The 15,487-nt window shown below is 35.2% G+C and overlaps 1 protein-coding gene across 1 annotated transcript in view; it reads left to right on the top strand.

The window, feature by feature from the left end:
- Positions 1-15,487, top strand: part of Dnajc1 (DnaJ heat shock protein family (Hsp40) member C1) — a 218,729-nt gene that overhangs the window by 78,950 nt on the left and 124,292 nt on the right. The window contains exons 2-5 of the mRNA XM_052727507.1: positions 6,664-6,765; positions 7,239-7,285; positions 13,790-13,955; positions 14,777-14,874. Coding sequence (XP_052583467.1) covers positions 6,664-6,765; positions 7,239-7,285; positions 13,790-13,955; positions 14,777-14,874 — 413 coding nt within the window. The remainder of the gene's footprint in view (positions 1-6,663; positions 6,766-7,238; positions 7,286-13,789; positions 13,956-14,776; positions 14,875-15,487) is intronic.

Raw genomic sequence — 15,487 nt, 5'->3', positions numbered from 1 at the left:
TTAATATATCCTTGAGATAAAACTGCAAAATATACTGATAGTTTTGCCAACTGAAATCAAATTATTTCTGGTGGTCCTTATGGACAGGTACTAGATCAATAGCTGCATACCATATACAAGATGTGTTAATCTGCTCAAGCTTAGACACCACATATAGCACCTGCAATGGAAGTCGCTATACTTGATTTCAAGTTTTTGATAGTCAATTGTCATTCTCCACGATCCATTTGTCTTCTTTACTGGCCAGATATGAAAGTTAAAGGGAGACATGGTGGGAACCAACACTCCTGAATCTTTCAAGTCCTTGATACTGGCACTAATTTCTGTAATTACTCCTGGGATCTGATACTATTTTTGGTTCACTATTTTCCCTGGTGCAGGCAACTCCAGTGGCTTCCATTTGGCCTTTCCAATTGTGTTAGGGTTTCTATTGCTTTGAAGAGACACCATGACCACAGCAACTCTTATAAAGGAAAACATTTGGGGCTGGCTTACAGTTCAGAGATTTAGTCCATTATCATCATGGGGGGAAGCATCGTGGCATGTAGACAGACATGGTGCTGGAGAGGTAGCTAAGAGTTCTACATCTGGATCCACAGGCAGCAGGGAGAGACTGTGACACACTTCCCCCAACGAGGCCACACCTACTCCAACAATTGACTCCAAACTCCACTTCCTGAGTGCTGGAATTAAAGGCATGCACCACCACTGCCTGGCTTGTTTTTATTTTCTTTAGTTTGTTGCTATGCACACCTTTATATCTTTTGTTATGCTTGCTTTGGATTTACTTTAATATTTTTCTAGTTCCATAAAATAGAAGCTTAAGTTCTTGCCCTCCCTTCCAGTTTTCACTTTTTGTTTGCTTCTAATTTTAACGACCTTGTGTTTGTCCAAGACCATCTGTTTGTATGTCCAAGACCGTCTGTGTACAGTGCCTTGGAGGCTAAAAGAAAGCAATGAATCCTTGGAACTGGAGGTATAGAGATGTGGGTGCTGGGAATCAAACTCAGGTCCCTTGTAAGAGCAGCAAGTGCTTTCAATTGCTGAGCCATCTCTCCAGCCCCCCTTTCTTTCCTTAAAAAATATATATCTAATGGTAAACTTTGTTGTAAGCAGTGCTTTTATTGCATTGTAAGTTTTGCCATGATTTGTCTTCATTTGTGCCAAAATATTTCCCAACTTTTCTAGTGATTTCTTTTATCTTAGAAAAAAAATAACTAATTTTATCTTTGCTTCATAACGAGTAGTCTTAAGTTAGAAAATAATTATAACTGTATGTGGTGATACATGCCTGTAATCCCAGTACAGGAGAGGGAGAGGCAGGGAGACCAGGTGTTCAAGGCCAGCCTTCATTAAATGAAACCGAGCTCAAAAAAACAAAATTTGACTGGGGGTGTAGCCCAGTTGGTAGATGCTTACCTGGCCTACAGGAAGCCCTGGGTTTGAGCTTTAGCATATAGTTGTATGATGGCACATGCCTGTAATCCCAGCAGCATGCATGCATCATCTTCAGTTATTTATCAAGTTCAGTGTCAGCTTGGGGTGTAAAACAAAACAAATAAACTAAAAAGAAACCCCCCCATGCCCGAGAGAGAGAGAGAGAGAGAGAGAGAGAGAGAGAGAGAGAGAGAGAGAGAGAGACAGAGACAGAGAGAGAGAGACAGAGAGAGAGAGACAGAGAGAGAGACTAAAAGAGAAAAATAATCATTATCAACTTTTTTTTTGAGTCAAGGTTTCTCTTTGTAGCCCTGGCTGTCCTAGAACACCCTCTGTAGATCAGGCTGCCCTACTCAGAGAGATCCACCTGCCTATGCCTCCCAAGTGCTGAGATTAAAGGCGTGTGCCACCATGCCCAGCCTATAACCAATTTTTAATGAATGAAAATCTTCCTAAAATCATCAGTACAAAGTCTCCACCAGTGATAAAATCCTGGTATTTTATGGATTTTTTTGTGTCAGTCTTAAGCATTCTAAACATAATGGAAAAAAAAGTATCTCTAAAGTTTTCTGTTTTAGTCTAGAATACAATTGTCTGGTCTGTTACTTAGAATGGTCTTCTATTACTCATTCTTTTTTAAAATTTATTTTAATGCATCTTGTCAATTACTCCTTCCCTCCTTTCTTCCCTCTCTTCCTCCCTCCCTCCTTCCTTCCTTCTTTCTTTCCTTCTTTTGTGTGCATGTGTATGGGGATGCCTTTTATCTTGTTTCTCAGTTCTCCTGTTAGTGCTTCCTTTTGTAATGGCCTTTAACTCAGATCCTCCTGCCTCTGCTTCCCAAGTGATAGCAGTAAATGCATGCACCACCACACCTGCCCTTGATTTTGCTATATTTTGTTGATAATATTTGTGTTGGATTTCTGTATTTTACCCCACTTAAAGCTTCTTGAATCTTAGATGTGGAGATTCATATCTTCCAAAATTTTTGAATTTGCATTCCTCTTTTTTTTCTGCAGATATTTTAAAACTGCATCCTTTTTCCTTTCTTTCTCCTTCCTGGACTCATTGCATACATGTTGGTACTCTCCATAGTATCCTAAAGGTCTCCAGGATCTGTGTTTTCTTTCATCTTTCTGACTTATCCTCATGTTCACTGAGTCTCTTTTATCCATGAAGATCTGCTGTTCAGCTTGACCTAGTGACATTTCCTTTTCAGTTACTGTAGTTTTGAAGTTTAGAAGTAGTTCTGTTTGGACCTTTTAAAGTTTTCTGTCTTTTTGCTGATACTCTGATTTGGAAAGAGAGTATTCCCTTATTTCTCCTCTATTGTTTGTACATGCTCTTTGACCATATTATGAGTTAAAGCCTTTGTCTAGTAGGTCCAATGTTTAGACTTGTCAGACAACTGCTATTAATTTCTTTTTTTCTCTTGTGTATTAACCAGTTTTCTTCTTTCTTTGCATTCTTTATCGGTTTTTTAAATGTATGTATAATTGTAGACATTTAAAATATATAACATGGCAATTATGTTTTCCTACCTCCCTAGAGCTTGTGCTGTTTGTCTAATGACTATTCTAAACTAAGTTTATAGAATGTCCATAATCGGCTGTGTGTGGCCATTGGACTCTGCTTAGATTAGTAGTCAGCCAGTGGTTTTGTAGAGATCCCTAAGGCACATGGGAGAGGTGAGGAGGAGGTAAGACAGAAGTGAGGAGGAGACAAATGAGACTGTCCCAGGCTTGGCCAGTGTCTTATTCACTGTTCTGTTGCTGTGAAGAGACACCCTGACCAAAGCAACTCTTATAAATGGAAGCATTTAATTAGGGGCTTGCTTATAGTTTCAGGTTAGTCCATTATCGTCATGGCAGGAAGCTTGTGGAGCAATAGCTGATAAATTTACCTTCTGATCCACACAGACAGCAGGCAGAAAGAGGGAGGTGTGTAGTGTGGAGACAGACAGACATACACTGGGCTTTTGAAACCCCAAAGCCCACCACAACACACCTCTTTCAACAATGACACACCTACTCCAACAAGGCCACATCTCCTAATCCTTCCAAACAAACGGTTCAACTGGGGAGTAAACATGCAGCTATATTAGCCTATGGGGGCCATTCTCATTCAAACCACCACAGCCAGTGAACTCCTGGAGCATCTTTCAGTGCTCAACTGGGTATTGACAACTCTTTCTTAGCCTGTGCTTGCTGCTTACACAAAGCTGGAAGATAACCAGTGGTGAGAACTTCAGCACTTTCCCTGGTCTTTCTAAGCACATGTTCTTCTCTGGGCATGCACACAGTCTTCTAGTTTTCGAGGAATTTGAAGGAGCATTTCAAAGACACTTCCCCAAAGTCTTTCTTCCCAACTGTTACCCCTTGACTGATTTGTAGATGGAGTTTCCCTGTGTCAGCAGGTGGTCCCAAATAATCACTCAGAAACTTAATATTAATTGTAAATACTTGGCCAATAGCTTGTTACTAGCTAACTCTTACATTTAAATTAACCCATATTTCTTATCTATGCTTTGCTACATGTCTCAGTACCTTTTCTCAGTACAGCATGCCCATCTTGCTTCTCTCTGCATCTCCTGGTGACTCCTGACTCTGCCCTTCTTCCTCCTCCCAGCATTCTCAGCATTCTCAGGTTGGTTGTCCCGCCTATGCTTCCTGCCTGGTTACTGGTTAGTCAGCTGTTTATTACACCAATTCGAGTGACAAATCTTTACAGTGTACAAAAGGATTATTCCACAGCACTGATTCAATTCTCCTTTAAATGGTTTTATTTTACATTTAGTGGGTGTGTGTGTGAGTATGGGTGCACGTGCCCACACCCACACATGCAGTTAGTCAACACACTGCAGCATCCTTATGGAGGTCAGGAGAAATTTTAAAGGAGTTGGTTTTCTCCTTCTGTCATGTGGGCTCCAGGAATCAAACTCAGGTTTATCAGATTTGGTCATAAGGGCCTTTAACCACAGAACACTTCATTGGTCACCTTTAAATGTTCTTGACAAACGTTGTCTGTACACTTTTAGAATTCTAAACTTGATTTAAAACAAAAAAGGATAGTCTTTAAAAATATCAGAATAGACAGACAGGTCAAAACAACCATAATTCTTTGAGAACAGGTCAGCTGTGCTTTTTCCTGCACTGGGAACTCACACCATAAATGGAGGTTGGTGCCTTCAGAACCCTTACTGAGAATGAGCTTCATGTAATCTTAAGTGCTTGCCTGACTGCCATAAGCTTTGACTGGTTTCCAGGGTTCAGATAAAGTTGACAGTTTTGCCGGGTTATTCACTGTGTCTATGGTGGGGCAGCCCTTGGAGTTCTCTATCCTGCCTCTTCACTGATGCTTCATCACAGCATTCCATTTTGACTAGCATATATTACATTTAAAAAATGTTAAGAGTGACAATATGTCTCTTCATTACAGAGGTTATCCAAGTGTTAAGATAATTCATATTTTGCCTGCTAGTGAACTATATCAGATTTAGAGGTAATAGAATCATGGCAAATTAATGTAGTACATCTCTTGATATCAGCATTAGTCGGTCAGCTCACCCATCACCCTGTCAAGTTTTTTTTCTGTATAAGCCAAAGAGATTTTAAGTGGTCTCTTTTGCTAAATTTAATTGGAGGTGTTGAAACAGAACTATCTGGCTGTATTTATATTTGGGATGCATACTGTGACAGAAAATTCTGGCAGACAAGACCAGAAGCAAGGAAATGCCTTTGGTGACCTGTAGTAATTTTTATTTTCAAGTCATAGATGTTATATGATGTATGTGATTTTATAATGAAAAATATATAAACTCATTTTATTTAAAAAATCTGCTTTTGGATTTTTTCTCATACAGTATTAATTTAATAAAATTATATTTAATTTTTAATTAAAGACTGTTTATTCATTTGACACATGACCTCTTTTCATGACAAATTTCATCATAGATTTCCATTAAATAACCCCTTTCTTTCATGTATTACCTGTCATCTAATGTGGGAAGCACATCCTTTCCTTAAGCAAATTTAAAATGAAATAATACAAATATATTACCTATAAGATTTACTTGGTTGTTTTTTTAGCTCCTCAGCCCTTAGAAGTCCTAGAGGTAGTCACACCTAGGGTAGCATACTAGCCTGAAGCAGTGAGTCCCCCCCCCCCACACACACACACACTAACAGTGGAAATAATGGCTTATAAAGGAAAGCTTTGACAGACTAATTGTAGTCTTTTTTTCTTTTTTTTCTCCCAATCTGTTTCTTCAGCAACTATTTGGCCCCTGGTATATAGATTTTTGTGTTAGTTTGGGTTTTCAGTTATTTGAGCTTTTTAGTAAAATAATTTTAGTAATTAATTGGACAGGTAGCTATCAGACAATTTAATAAATTGCTTTTCTTATCACTTGCCTTAAGAATCTGTTTTTAAACATAGTAGAGATGAAGTTTTGAACTTTGGTGTGTTTATTCTAGCCATGTAAATGATGTTTTCTTATTTTATCTTCACAAATAATATTACTATTATTTTAACATCCTAATCTAAAGCATTGGACTACTGTGACCTTGTATATATTTTAAACTGTATTAGTCATGCATGAATAATGGGCAAGTTTTTTTCTACCAACCAGACTGGGGAGACCGTAGAATGGTGGAAATACCCTTTAAAGTACATGACTGTTTGTAATTACAACTGTTTGAATTGTGCAAATTTAATTCCCTTCAAATCGACATTTCTTGACATATGAAATTGGATTTCCATAAGTTGTTGCTGGATGATAACTTCAGTAGAAATAATTAAAAAAATATTATGTATCTATAAGCTTGGGCTTCAGAAACTGGTTTTAAGATTCTCAAGTAAATAATAAAGTTCTTTGATAGCACACAGATACATTAATTTTTAATTTGTCTCTTTTTTATATCTTAATTACTAGAAAAGATTTATTGGTTAATTTTAGGGAGGCAAGTGTTGGAAAAGTTTTGCCAAATACCATCTTCTTTAAATGACTATGGTAATGAAAGTTAAGAGGAGAGCCAATTTAGATTGAATAATTGTTCAGTCATGTGGGTCAGGCTAGCTGCATAGCGTGGTTGTTAGGCTGATTGCTCAAATTACATTGCCTGGGGTCCTGCACTTGGTTGGCTGTCTTCTCAGATCTTAACAAGGTTCTGGGAATTTCTCTTTCTGACAAAGTTTGCTTTGTATTTTCCCCTCCCCCTCCCAACCCAGGATGCTTCGTCTGCAGACATCAGAAAGGCATATCGTAAGCTTTCACTAACCTTACATCCAGACAAGAATAAAGATGAGAATGCAGACACTCAGTTTAGACAAGTAAGTGAAATGTAATTTTATTACAGTGACAGTTGTATTAATATGCTTATGCTAGAAATATGAATTCTAAAAATAGAATATTTTCATTTGAACATGACATTTAAATAAATAACATTTAGATTTTTTGATTTTTAATGGAATTCTTTTTTCAACATTTTGTGTCATTTAAAGTTTCTTAGTTGTTGGAGGGTCATGATTGTCATAATTTTCTTGTCTAAATTGTGCTCTTACTCTTAAAATTTTTAAAGGTAAACTGTTACTTTTACACCTTTCACAAAATTTCATTTTGATATCAATCAGTTTTTAAAATTGCTTCCAAAAACATAAAATGTTACTTATAATTGGATTTTTACTGTTTATTGCATAGATGAGCACATGGGGTTCTCTGCATGTGCGTTATAGAACTTTCATCCTCCTGTGTGATTTCTTACAGTTGAAAGTATTTTTATTTTAAAGTAATGCTTCTGTTTTAGTTGGTGGCCATTTATGAAGTTTTAAAGGATGATGAAAGAAGGCAGAGGTGAGTGCTTATTTGTGCTTTTGAGTTTGGATGGGCAAGTTTCATTCTACAGCTTTTAAAAGTCCTGTTTTAGGTTAGGTTTTTTTGGTTGTTTGTTTGTTTTTTGTTTCTTCCAAGAAATGCATTGTTTTACAGTCTTGTGCAGAGCAGAGCTCATTTCTTTTGAACCTATTTCCTAGGCTGTTTCATTACTTACAGACTAGAATCATGAGCAGTAAAGTTAGTAAGTTTTGCTTCGGTAGAACAGACTTTTAATGTGGGTGTTTATGCCCTGGGAAACAATCAGGAGTACTTGATTTCAACCGAATTCCCATTCTTTTCCCCATGCTAGAAATAGCTCCTCTCTGAATTCATTTGGTGGATCCACTCCCCTCCTGACTGCTTGTAAGTGTTTGAGAGGATCATTTTAGTAATCATGTGAGTGTACTTTCCTGAGGTTTCTTCACCTCAGATGGCCCAGGTTGTAATTGATAGACTTGCATGAACTGTAGAAGATAAGAGGAAAAACATCCCGCCCCCGTTCTTTGTTTTGCCTTCTTCCCTACGTCTGCTACAGTGGTCCTGTGTCTGGTAACCATAGAGTTGAAGCAGTCCCTCTCACAGACCTGTCACTCTGCTTCAGAAGAGCAGTGATAATAAACTCTAGTGGTTTATAGTGCCAGTGACTCAGGAGATCACAGCCCTTTGCTCTGTTGTAGAATGTGTGGAATGTGGATCTGGTGTGAGGTCTTCAGAGATCTTAGAATCAGACCCACAGTAAGAAACACTTTAAATTACCCCTTTGAACACATACAACGCAAGTTTCTCAAGAAAAATTGTTGTAGGTGAAATAAACTGGTTTTTTGTTTGTTTTTTAAAATACTAGTGAGCCCAGAATAAAACACAAAATGTTTGTTTTATTCTGGACTCGCTAGTCTTTAAAAAAACAAACAATAATAATGCTGGTTGGGGGTCCAACAAGTTGATTTCATGAGACTGTAGTGAACAGCATTGGAAATTTGACAGTGTTATCTTAAAGAAAATACCCACATATTTGAGATTTAAGCTAAAGCAGGCATAAATACCTGATTTGTTTATGTGGTTAACGTCTTACACACAAACCCCAGAATTATATTATGCGACATTCTAAACTTTTCTTCAAATATATGGTCTGGAATAATTCTACATCCTAAAATGTTAGCTGCCCTTCCTGGTTTTTAACTGTTGATTTGAATACCACACAGTTGGCCAGGTTGTAAAGTCTGAGAATCAAGGACACTCTTGAAGTTCTTTGCTTTGTAACAAGAGCTGGCTGGCTTTGGTCCAGGTCTTCCTCTAGCTATCTGGCTGAGGAAGCTTTGGACATTCTCTCCACTGATTCAGTAGATTCTCTTTAGTGAACCATTAGTTTTGATTCACACATCAAGAATGTGTTGTAAAGCTAGCTTGCTTTATTCTTCCAGTATCTTTGCCTTCAGATTTTGTCTTTTTGTTGGTTGTTCTCTCCAAAGTCAGTAAACTTTGTAATAACTTCTTTTAATTACTAAAAAGCATTTTTATCTTCTCACAGCAAATCACTTCTTACCTATCCATTGTTTCTGTGTTAACATAGACTCATCTAACATAATCTCTTTAGGAATAGTTCCCTCTGCATTGACCTTACTGTTAGTAGAAAAAAAAAAATGGACCTGACAGTTACACAAACATCTGTAATATTTCCCCTTGAGGCACAAGTAACTCTTTGGTAACTGGTTTTCCTTGAGGCAAAAGTCTTAACTAATCAAGCTGAGAATCACTCCTCTAAAGCTTGTGCCTGAGGCCAGGTGACCTGTGAGTATTTAAACATACAGGAGAGAGAAGAGTGTGCAGATCTTTTCAGTAAGACTCCTAATTCCTTCAAAAGGAAAGAATAGTCAGCTGCATCTCCTAAAAGACCGTCTCATATAGCTCTCACAAAATAAACTTGACCAACACAATTGTTTATCATAAACATTGAGCAAGTGTTTTAAGATTATAACCTAGGCATGAACCTAGTTTGGAAAGTTATCATAGAAGTGTTTGCTGTTTATTCTTCAGACATGTAATTATGTTTTCATTGAAATTAGATGCATTGTTTGAATTTGGTAGGAAAAGGAATAGAAATGCAACAAATACATTAACAAATGAAATAGCTTTTTCTTCAGAAAAAGAGATTTTATTTTCTTTTGTAATGGCCTCATTTAGGTATAAATTGCACATCATGAAAATCACCTGCTATAGGTGTTCAATCCAATGATGTATAATAACTGTACAGAGTTAGACATACTCTCTCCACAACCCAGTCTTTAAACATTTTCATCCTCAAAAAATGTATCCCAAGCCCATCTGCAGGCAATTCCTGCTCTGAAGTCCAGCCCTAGGCAGTCACAGGTCTGTTTAGTGTGTTTATCAATTTGTATTTTCTGTTCATTTCATAGTAACAGAAATATGCAAAGTATAGTCCTTAGCATAATGTTTTTGAATTTTATTCATACTCTACTACATTCTACTGCTTTATTCTTAGTACTGGATACTATTCTATTGTGTCAATAATTTTGTTTATCCACTCACCATTTGATGAACTTATGACTTTTAATACTTTGTGTTGAAGATGCGATGAACACTGTTGTGAAAGTCCTTGTACTGACATTTCTTAGGTAGGTTCCTAGAAGAACATTTGAAAACTTGAAACTTCCCCGTTCCTCAAATGCATAGATTATAGCATGAAATTAATAGATTTTCCTGGTGAGTTTAAGGAATCCTAGCACAGGATTCTTCCCTGAACTCCGTAGCAAATTTGCTCATTTGAAGAACCAGCAGCCTATGATCTAATACAAATTTCTACACAAGTTCCCAAAGTTTTTATCTAAAGTTCTGAAGACTACTTACTGCCTGTACACTAGATTATACTTACATAATATTAACGTGCATACTTTTGTTTTAAAATATATTATAAATTTAACTAGTATTTTTTTTGTGTGTGTGTGTGTGTTTGTTTTTTGAGACAGGGTCTCTTTGTATAGCTTTGGCTGTACTGGAGATTGCTATGTAGACCAGGCAGGCCTTGAATTCACAGAGATCTGCCTGCCTCTGATGTGCTGGGATTAAAGATGTGTGCCTCAGTACCCAGCAAACCAGTATTTCTGTTAATCCAATTATGCAACTTAAATTTTTCTTTATCTGTTATATTACTATGTTAGTAAAATTTAAACATTTTTTTAATGAACCAAAGAAAATCATGCCTCATGTACAAATGCAGCTTAAAATGTGTCATTAACTTTAAATCTACTAATGTGTTTATAAATACATTACAGAATCACTGTAAATTTCATTACAGATCTGTTCAAATCTGAGAATATGACATCTAATTTGACTTTCCCTAAATTGAAGCTGTAAGACAACTAAGCATTATGTAAAAAGCTATATACCACAATAGATTCGCCAAATACACACACACACACACACACACACACACACACACACACACACACAGAGGAAATTAGTTAAGATCACTTAATTTACTGTTATTTCTTGTTTATAATCTCTATGCAACTGAATTTTGCTGAAAGGTTTAAAATCTGCCCTAAAATGGAAATTGTTATTTTTTAAGCTAAAAACATCATATTCTCTGTAATAGGAAATTCAATTTTCTATTTTTTGACAAATGCTAGAATTATTTATTCATTTTTACTATTGAGATTTTCATTTTGATTTTGTTTCTATTTTATGATTTTGTTTCTATTTTAAAATAATGTAAATATTTTCTGCTGGTAGTTTAAGATTATTTTAAATTTGTTCCTCAGTATTTCTAGCAGGCGATGAATTGCGATTCTAGAGTGGAACTACTAATGATTTTGCAAATGTTATTTCATGTTTATCGTGTGTATTTAAGAAAATCAAATGAAGCAAATGTGCATAAGACCATGTGTTGAATATGTGGAACTGATCAATTAGTGCTTTAAACTTCAAGAAGCTCCATGTCAGCTTTTATTTGTGTGTGTTAGTGACTTTTTTTTATGATAGAGATTTGCTTCTGTCTAACTGCTAACACATTTATCCATTTGTACATTCTTAATCTGGTTTAAATGCAAACTTAAGAATAGTTTGTATCCATCTCAGTTACAGAGCATTTGAGCGTTATATGTTTAAATATAGAAACACATGGTAAAGTGTTATAAATTTTGTATTGTCAACACATTTTTTCCTTAAATAACTTATGAGTGTCTGTGTATATTTTAAGAAGTATATTTGTCTTTTCAGTGTCCCATCAGGAAGGTAGTAATTTATCTTTTAACAATATACAGTCTAAAAAGTGAACTATAATAGAAGCTATTCTCCTTTCAAATGGCCAGTTATGTGAGCCGTAATGTTCATTGGAATAAAATCAATAGAGCATTGACTATACGCTTAATCCCTGGACACTGTGTTTCAGAGTGGCAGGCATAGCCAAGTAAATATCTGCTTCTTCATGTTTTCTTTCATTTGGATTTGGTTGTGCACTAAATACAATTTATACGTGTGATAGAAAAATAGTGGCTTTTCCTAGTGATGGTGATGAAATACTTGATAGACAAGTCTTAGTTATGAGTGCAGCTATATTTTCTTCCAATACAGTTTAGGTCCAAAGCAAATTTAATATTTGTACTAATGCTAATAAGGAATCAACTCCCCATTCTCAAATACTTTTTATTAACCATACCTTTTAGAATTTACTTCAGTGGAGATATTTCTGAAAATAGGATTTTTTTTTCATTCACTTTCTTTCATCCTCAAGAAATCTGATGTAGAAGAGAATTCAGCATAAATGTGGGACCTAACGATCACTGGACCTCATTTGAGTATTGTGGTCTTATGGCATACTAACATAACCTTTTTACTTGGGTCTAAATTAGCCAGTTTGTAAAAGATAGATTTAAACATAAAATTCTGAAGACAGAATAAATTTTCTAGGGCTCCATAATGTTATAGCATGAAGTTACTGTTTAAGGAACAGTACAAGTGCTGGAAAAGGAGAGTATTTTTCACATCAGATTTTGCCTGACCCTGCCACCACAAAACCATATTGTAATTTGACTCTTGTAAATATCCTTTTCTTTTACTACTCAGATACTCTGATCTAATAGTATTAATAATTAAAGGTGATTTAAAAGTCAGGTTTTTAAAGATTGACTAATAAATAATATTTTACATTAATAACCAATGTTTTTCTACTGAAAAAAGTTTTCTATAATAAACCCTCCACTTTATATTTTTAGCATATCTCCAAGGTATCAATTTAATAACTATCAAAGTAGCTACTGCAGTTGTTGCATTTAAATTGATTTACATGTCAAGACTGGCAGTTTAGCAGCTGTGCTATTATTCCTAGATCGGTCAATTTACTTGAGAAAAACCTACTACTGAGCTCTACTGACCTGCCTGACAATATAGGTCCTATTTCTATTCCTGTAATTAGGCCTGCCACTAACTCAGAACATTTTTAATTAAAATATTTTGGTCAATGTGTTGCACCAAATTAGGCCTTTCAGTGGAGGTTTAATTCTAGAAATAGTGTGATTAGAATATTTAATGAGTTGTGTTCAATTAAGATTAACAGGTTGTGTGTATTAAGCATACATTGTGTGTGATCATTTTGAGTTTCACAATCATAAATGTTAGTCCTTATTTTTAACCTTAAAAATATATGTTCAGTAACTGACAAATTTAAATTCAGTTGAATTTTTATTTCTCCATTAGCCTGATAGTACCAAGAATGATTGTTTAAATCTATAAGGAAGGCTGTTATGTATTAATGTTCTTCCCTTACAGCAAAAGCCACAAATGAGGAAATTGCTACTTAAGGGTTTACAAATAAGCAGTTTTATTGTGAACTCTGACATACATTTGTTATTTTCATGTCCTTCTCTAATTTGAGATCTTTTTGTTCTTAAAGGAACATGAGCTCTGCAAAATCATAGGCACTCATTTTATTTATGTCATTAAGAGCTTTAATAAAATAATGTGTACAGTATTCAACATTCAACTACTGTTATCATGAGGCTAGACATAAAAGTATTGAACAAAAAAATGTACACTGAGCTTGATTCAATTAGTGTGTAATTCATTCAAATAATATATAATTCAAATAGCTCATTTTATTTTATTTCATTTCCTCTGTGAGAGCCTAACTTTTGTTACTGATTCTGTGGTAGAGAATTTTCTACAGACAGTGTACACAGGTATGCATGTCACACCAGTAGTCATATAACTGGGTACTGTAAATCCTGAGATCTGGTGTCCAGGGTATTAATACTGTGGGCCTTCCTGAAGATTGTTACTGAGGTCATTTAACCATGCTTTGAATTTACTAGGCACTGCGATGCTGGTAAACTCTAGTTGTTACCTCTGAGAGATATTGTTTTCTTTTTCGTTTTAAATGTAGGTGCAAATGAAGTTTTTCTTTAGCTTTGCTTTGGTTTTGCTTTATCTTAAACTCTCCATAAAAAATTGTTACATTTGCTACTGCAGGTATGATGATATTCTGATCAATGGACTTCCAGATTGGCGACAGCCAGTATTCTACTACAGGCGAGTGAGAAAAATGAGCAATGCTGAGCTGGCATTACTCTTGTTCATTATTCTCACAGTGGGTCATTATGCTGTGGTTTGGTCAATCTACCTGGAAAAACAACTGGTAAGTATTGGAGATAAATCAAATGGCCTAGCCTCCTTTATTTTACATAGAATTCTAGACACTTACTTTTCAAGTGATAGAAATTTCTATTCCTACTTGTTCTTCGTATCATAATAGTTGTACTGTCACTAGTTACTGCTTGATTTATTTTTATGCCAAGAAAAACACATGAATATTTTTAAACCTTTCTTTTAAAAAGATACAGCATTTGAGTTTATAATAAAACTTTGTAAAGTAGAGCCATATTCTTCTAATTATTACCATCTTAGTAGAATTTTTTAATGTAATTGATGGGAAATTTTTGTCACAGGCTTCTTGTATAATGCATTTACTTTAAAAACATAAAATAAGATTTAAAGTGGATATCTATTATAATGTCAGGGATCAGTTTGTTAAAGGATTTATTAAACTTCCTCAGTCTAATATGCAATATAGTTTATTCTGCTATGGATTTTTATTTATATGCTATAAATAATCAGATATTCATGAATTATCATTTATTTACTCACTCTTTTTAAAGTAGCACTATTAAAATTAAAGGTGCATGAATAATAAAAAGTAAGTTGAATACTTTCTCTTCCTAGAAAACTTTGATTGCCATGGGGATGCACATGCCTGACAGTGTTGAATTTCATGTGTCTGTAAAGCTGGATGCCATGGCAACAGTTATTATGACAGACTGATGAGTTTACTTGATCATGTTGGACTCCACATACATTTGCATAAATGCTCTAGTGTTTTCTCTTTACAAAAGAATCTTTATAGCATCTGAGGTATACATGTTGAAATCACTCAGTTATTGTCATTCTTTTCATGATAAGGATGAGCTGCTTGGTAGAAAAAAGAGAGAAAAGAAGAAGAAGACAGGAAACAAAAGTACGGATGCAGCAAAACTCAGTGCTTCTGAAAAAAATGAAAGGTAGGCATGCACAAAATAGTATGTAATTTAAGATGATTCTACTTCATGTGTGTATCCTCTTCAGAGATGCTGTCACACCTGCCTTAGGTATAGACATGCATATGCCATAATTTACAAGACAAATTCTAAGCAAAATTTTCTAAGCATAATTACAATTTTTCTTTTCTTCTAAAGGGTTCACATATATCTAAATAGTATTAACCTCTCAAAGTCTTTTACTTTGAATTTTTTCTACTGAACTTTAGAAATAGAATGCTACTAGAATAATCTGTCTCTGTTCAGAATTGACAGTAAATAGAGAGGAAGTGAGTGATATGCAGAACACTCAAAAAGATATGACATTTCTTTCATTGGTTCATAACAGAAATAAAAGGTTTGAATTGTTCACACAGCAGGGCAGGAACTGGATCAATGTGGGATGGAGATCAGAGACCATTCTGTTTGTCTTCTATCTTATGACATCAGTGAGTAATGCCTAGGCAAACTGAAAATGTCATTAATTTTTATGCCTTGGTTTGTTTATGCTACCATATTGGTAACTACTTGTCAGCACTTTGGAGCACTTCGACAATGACTAGTCTTTTATAGCTGGAGTAATCATAAGGTCTGAGAA

Source organism: Peromyscus californicus, unplaced genomic scaffold (assembly GCF_007827085.1).
Source record: "Peromyscus californicus insignis strain IS unplaced genomic scaffold, ASM782708v3 Scaffold_8__1_contigs__length_139910024, whole genome shotgun sequence".
In the NCBI taxonomy this organism is placed as follows: Eukaryota; Metazoa; Chordata; class Mammalia; order Rodentia; family Cricetidae; genus Peromyscus; species Peromyscus californicus.
Note: the sequence above shows the minus strand (reverse complement) of the source record. Positions and strands in the feature narration are given on the sequence as shown.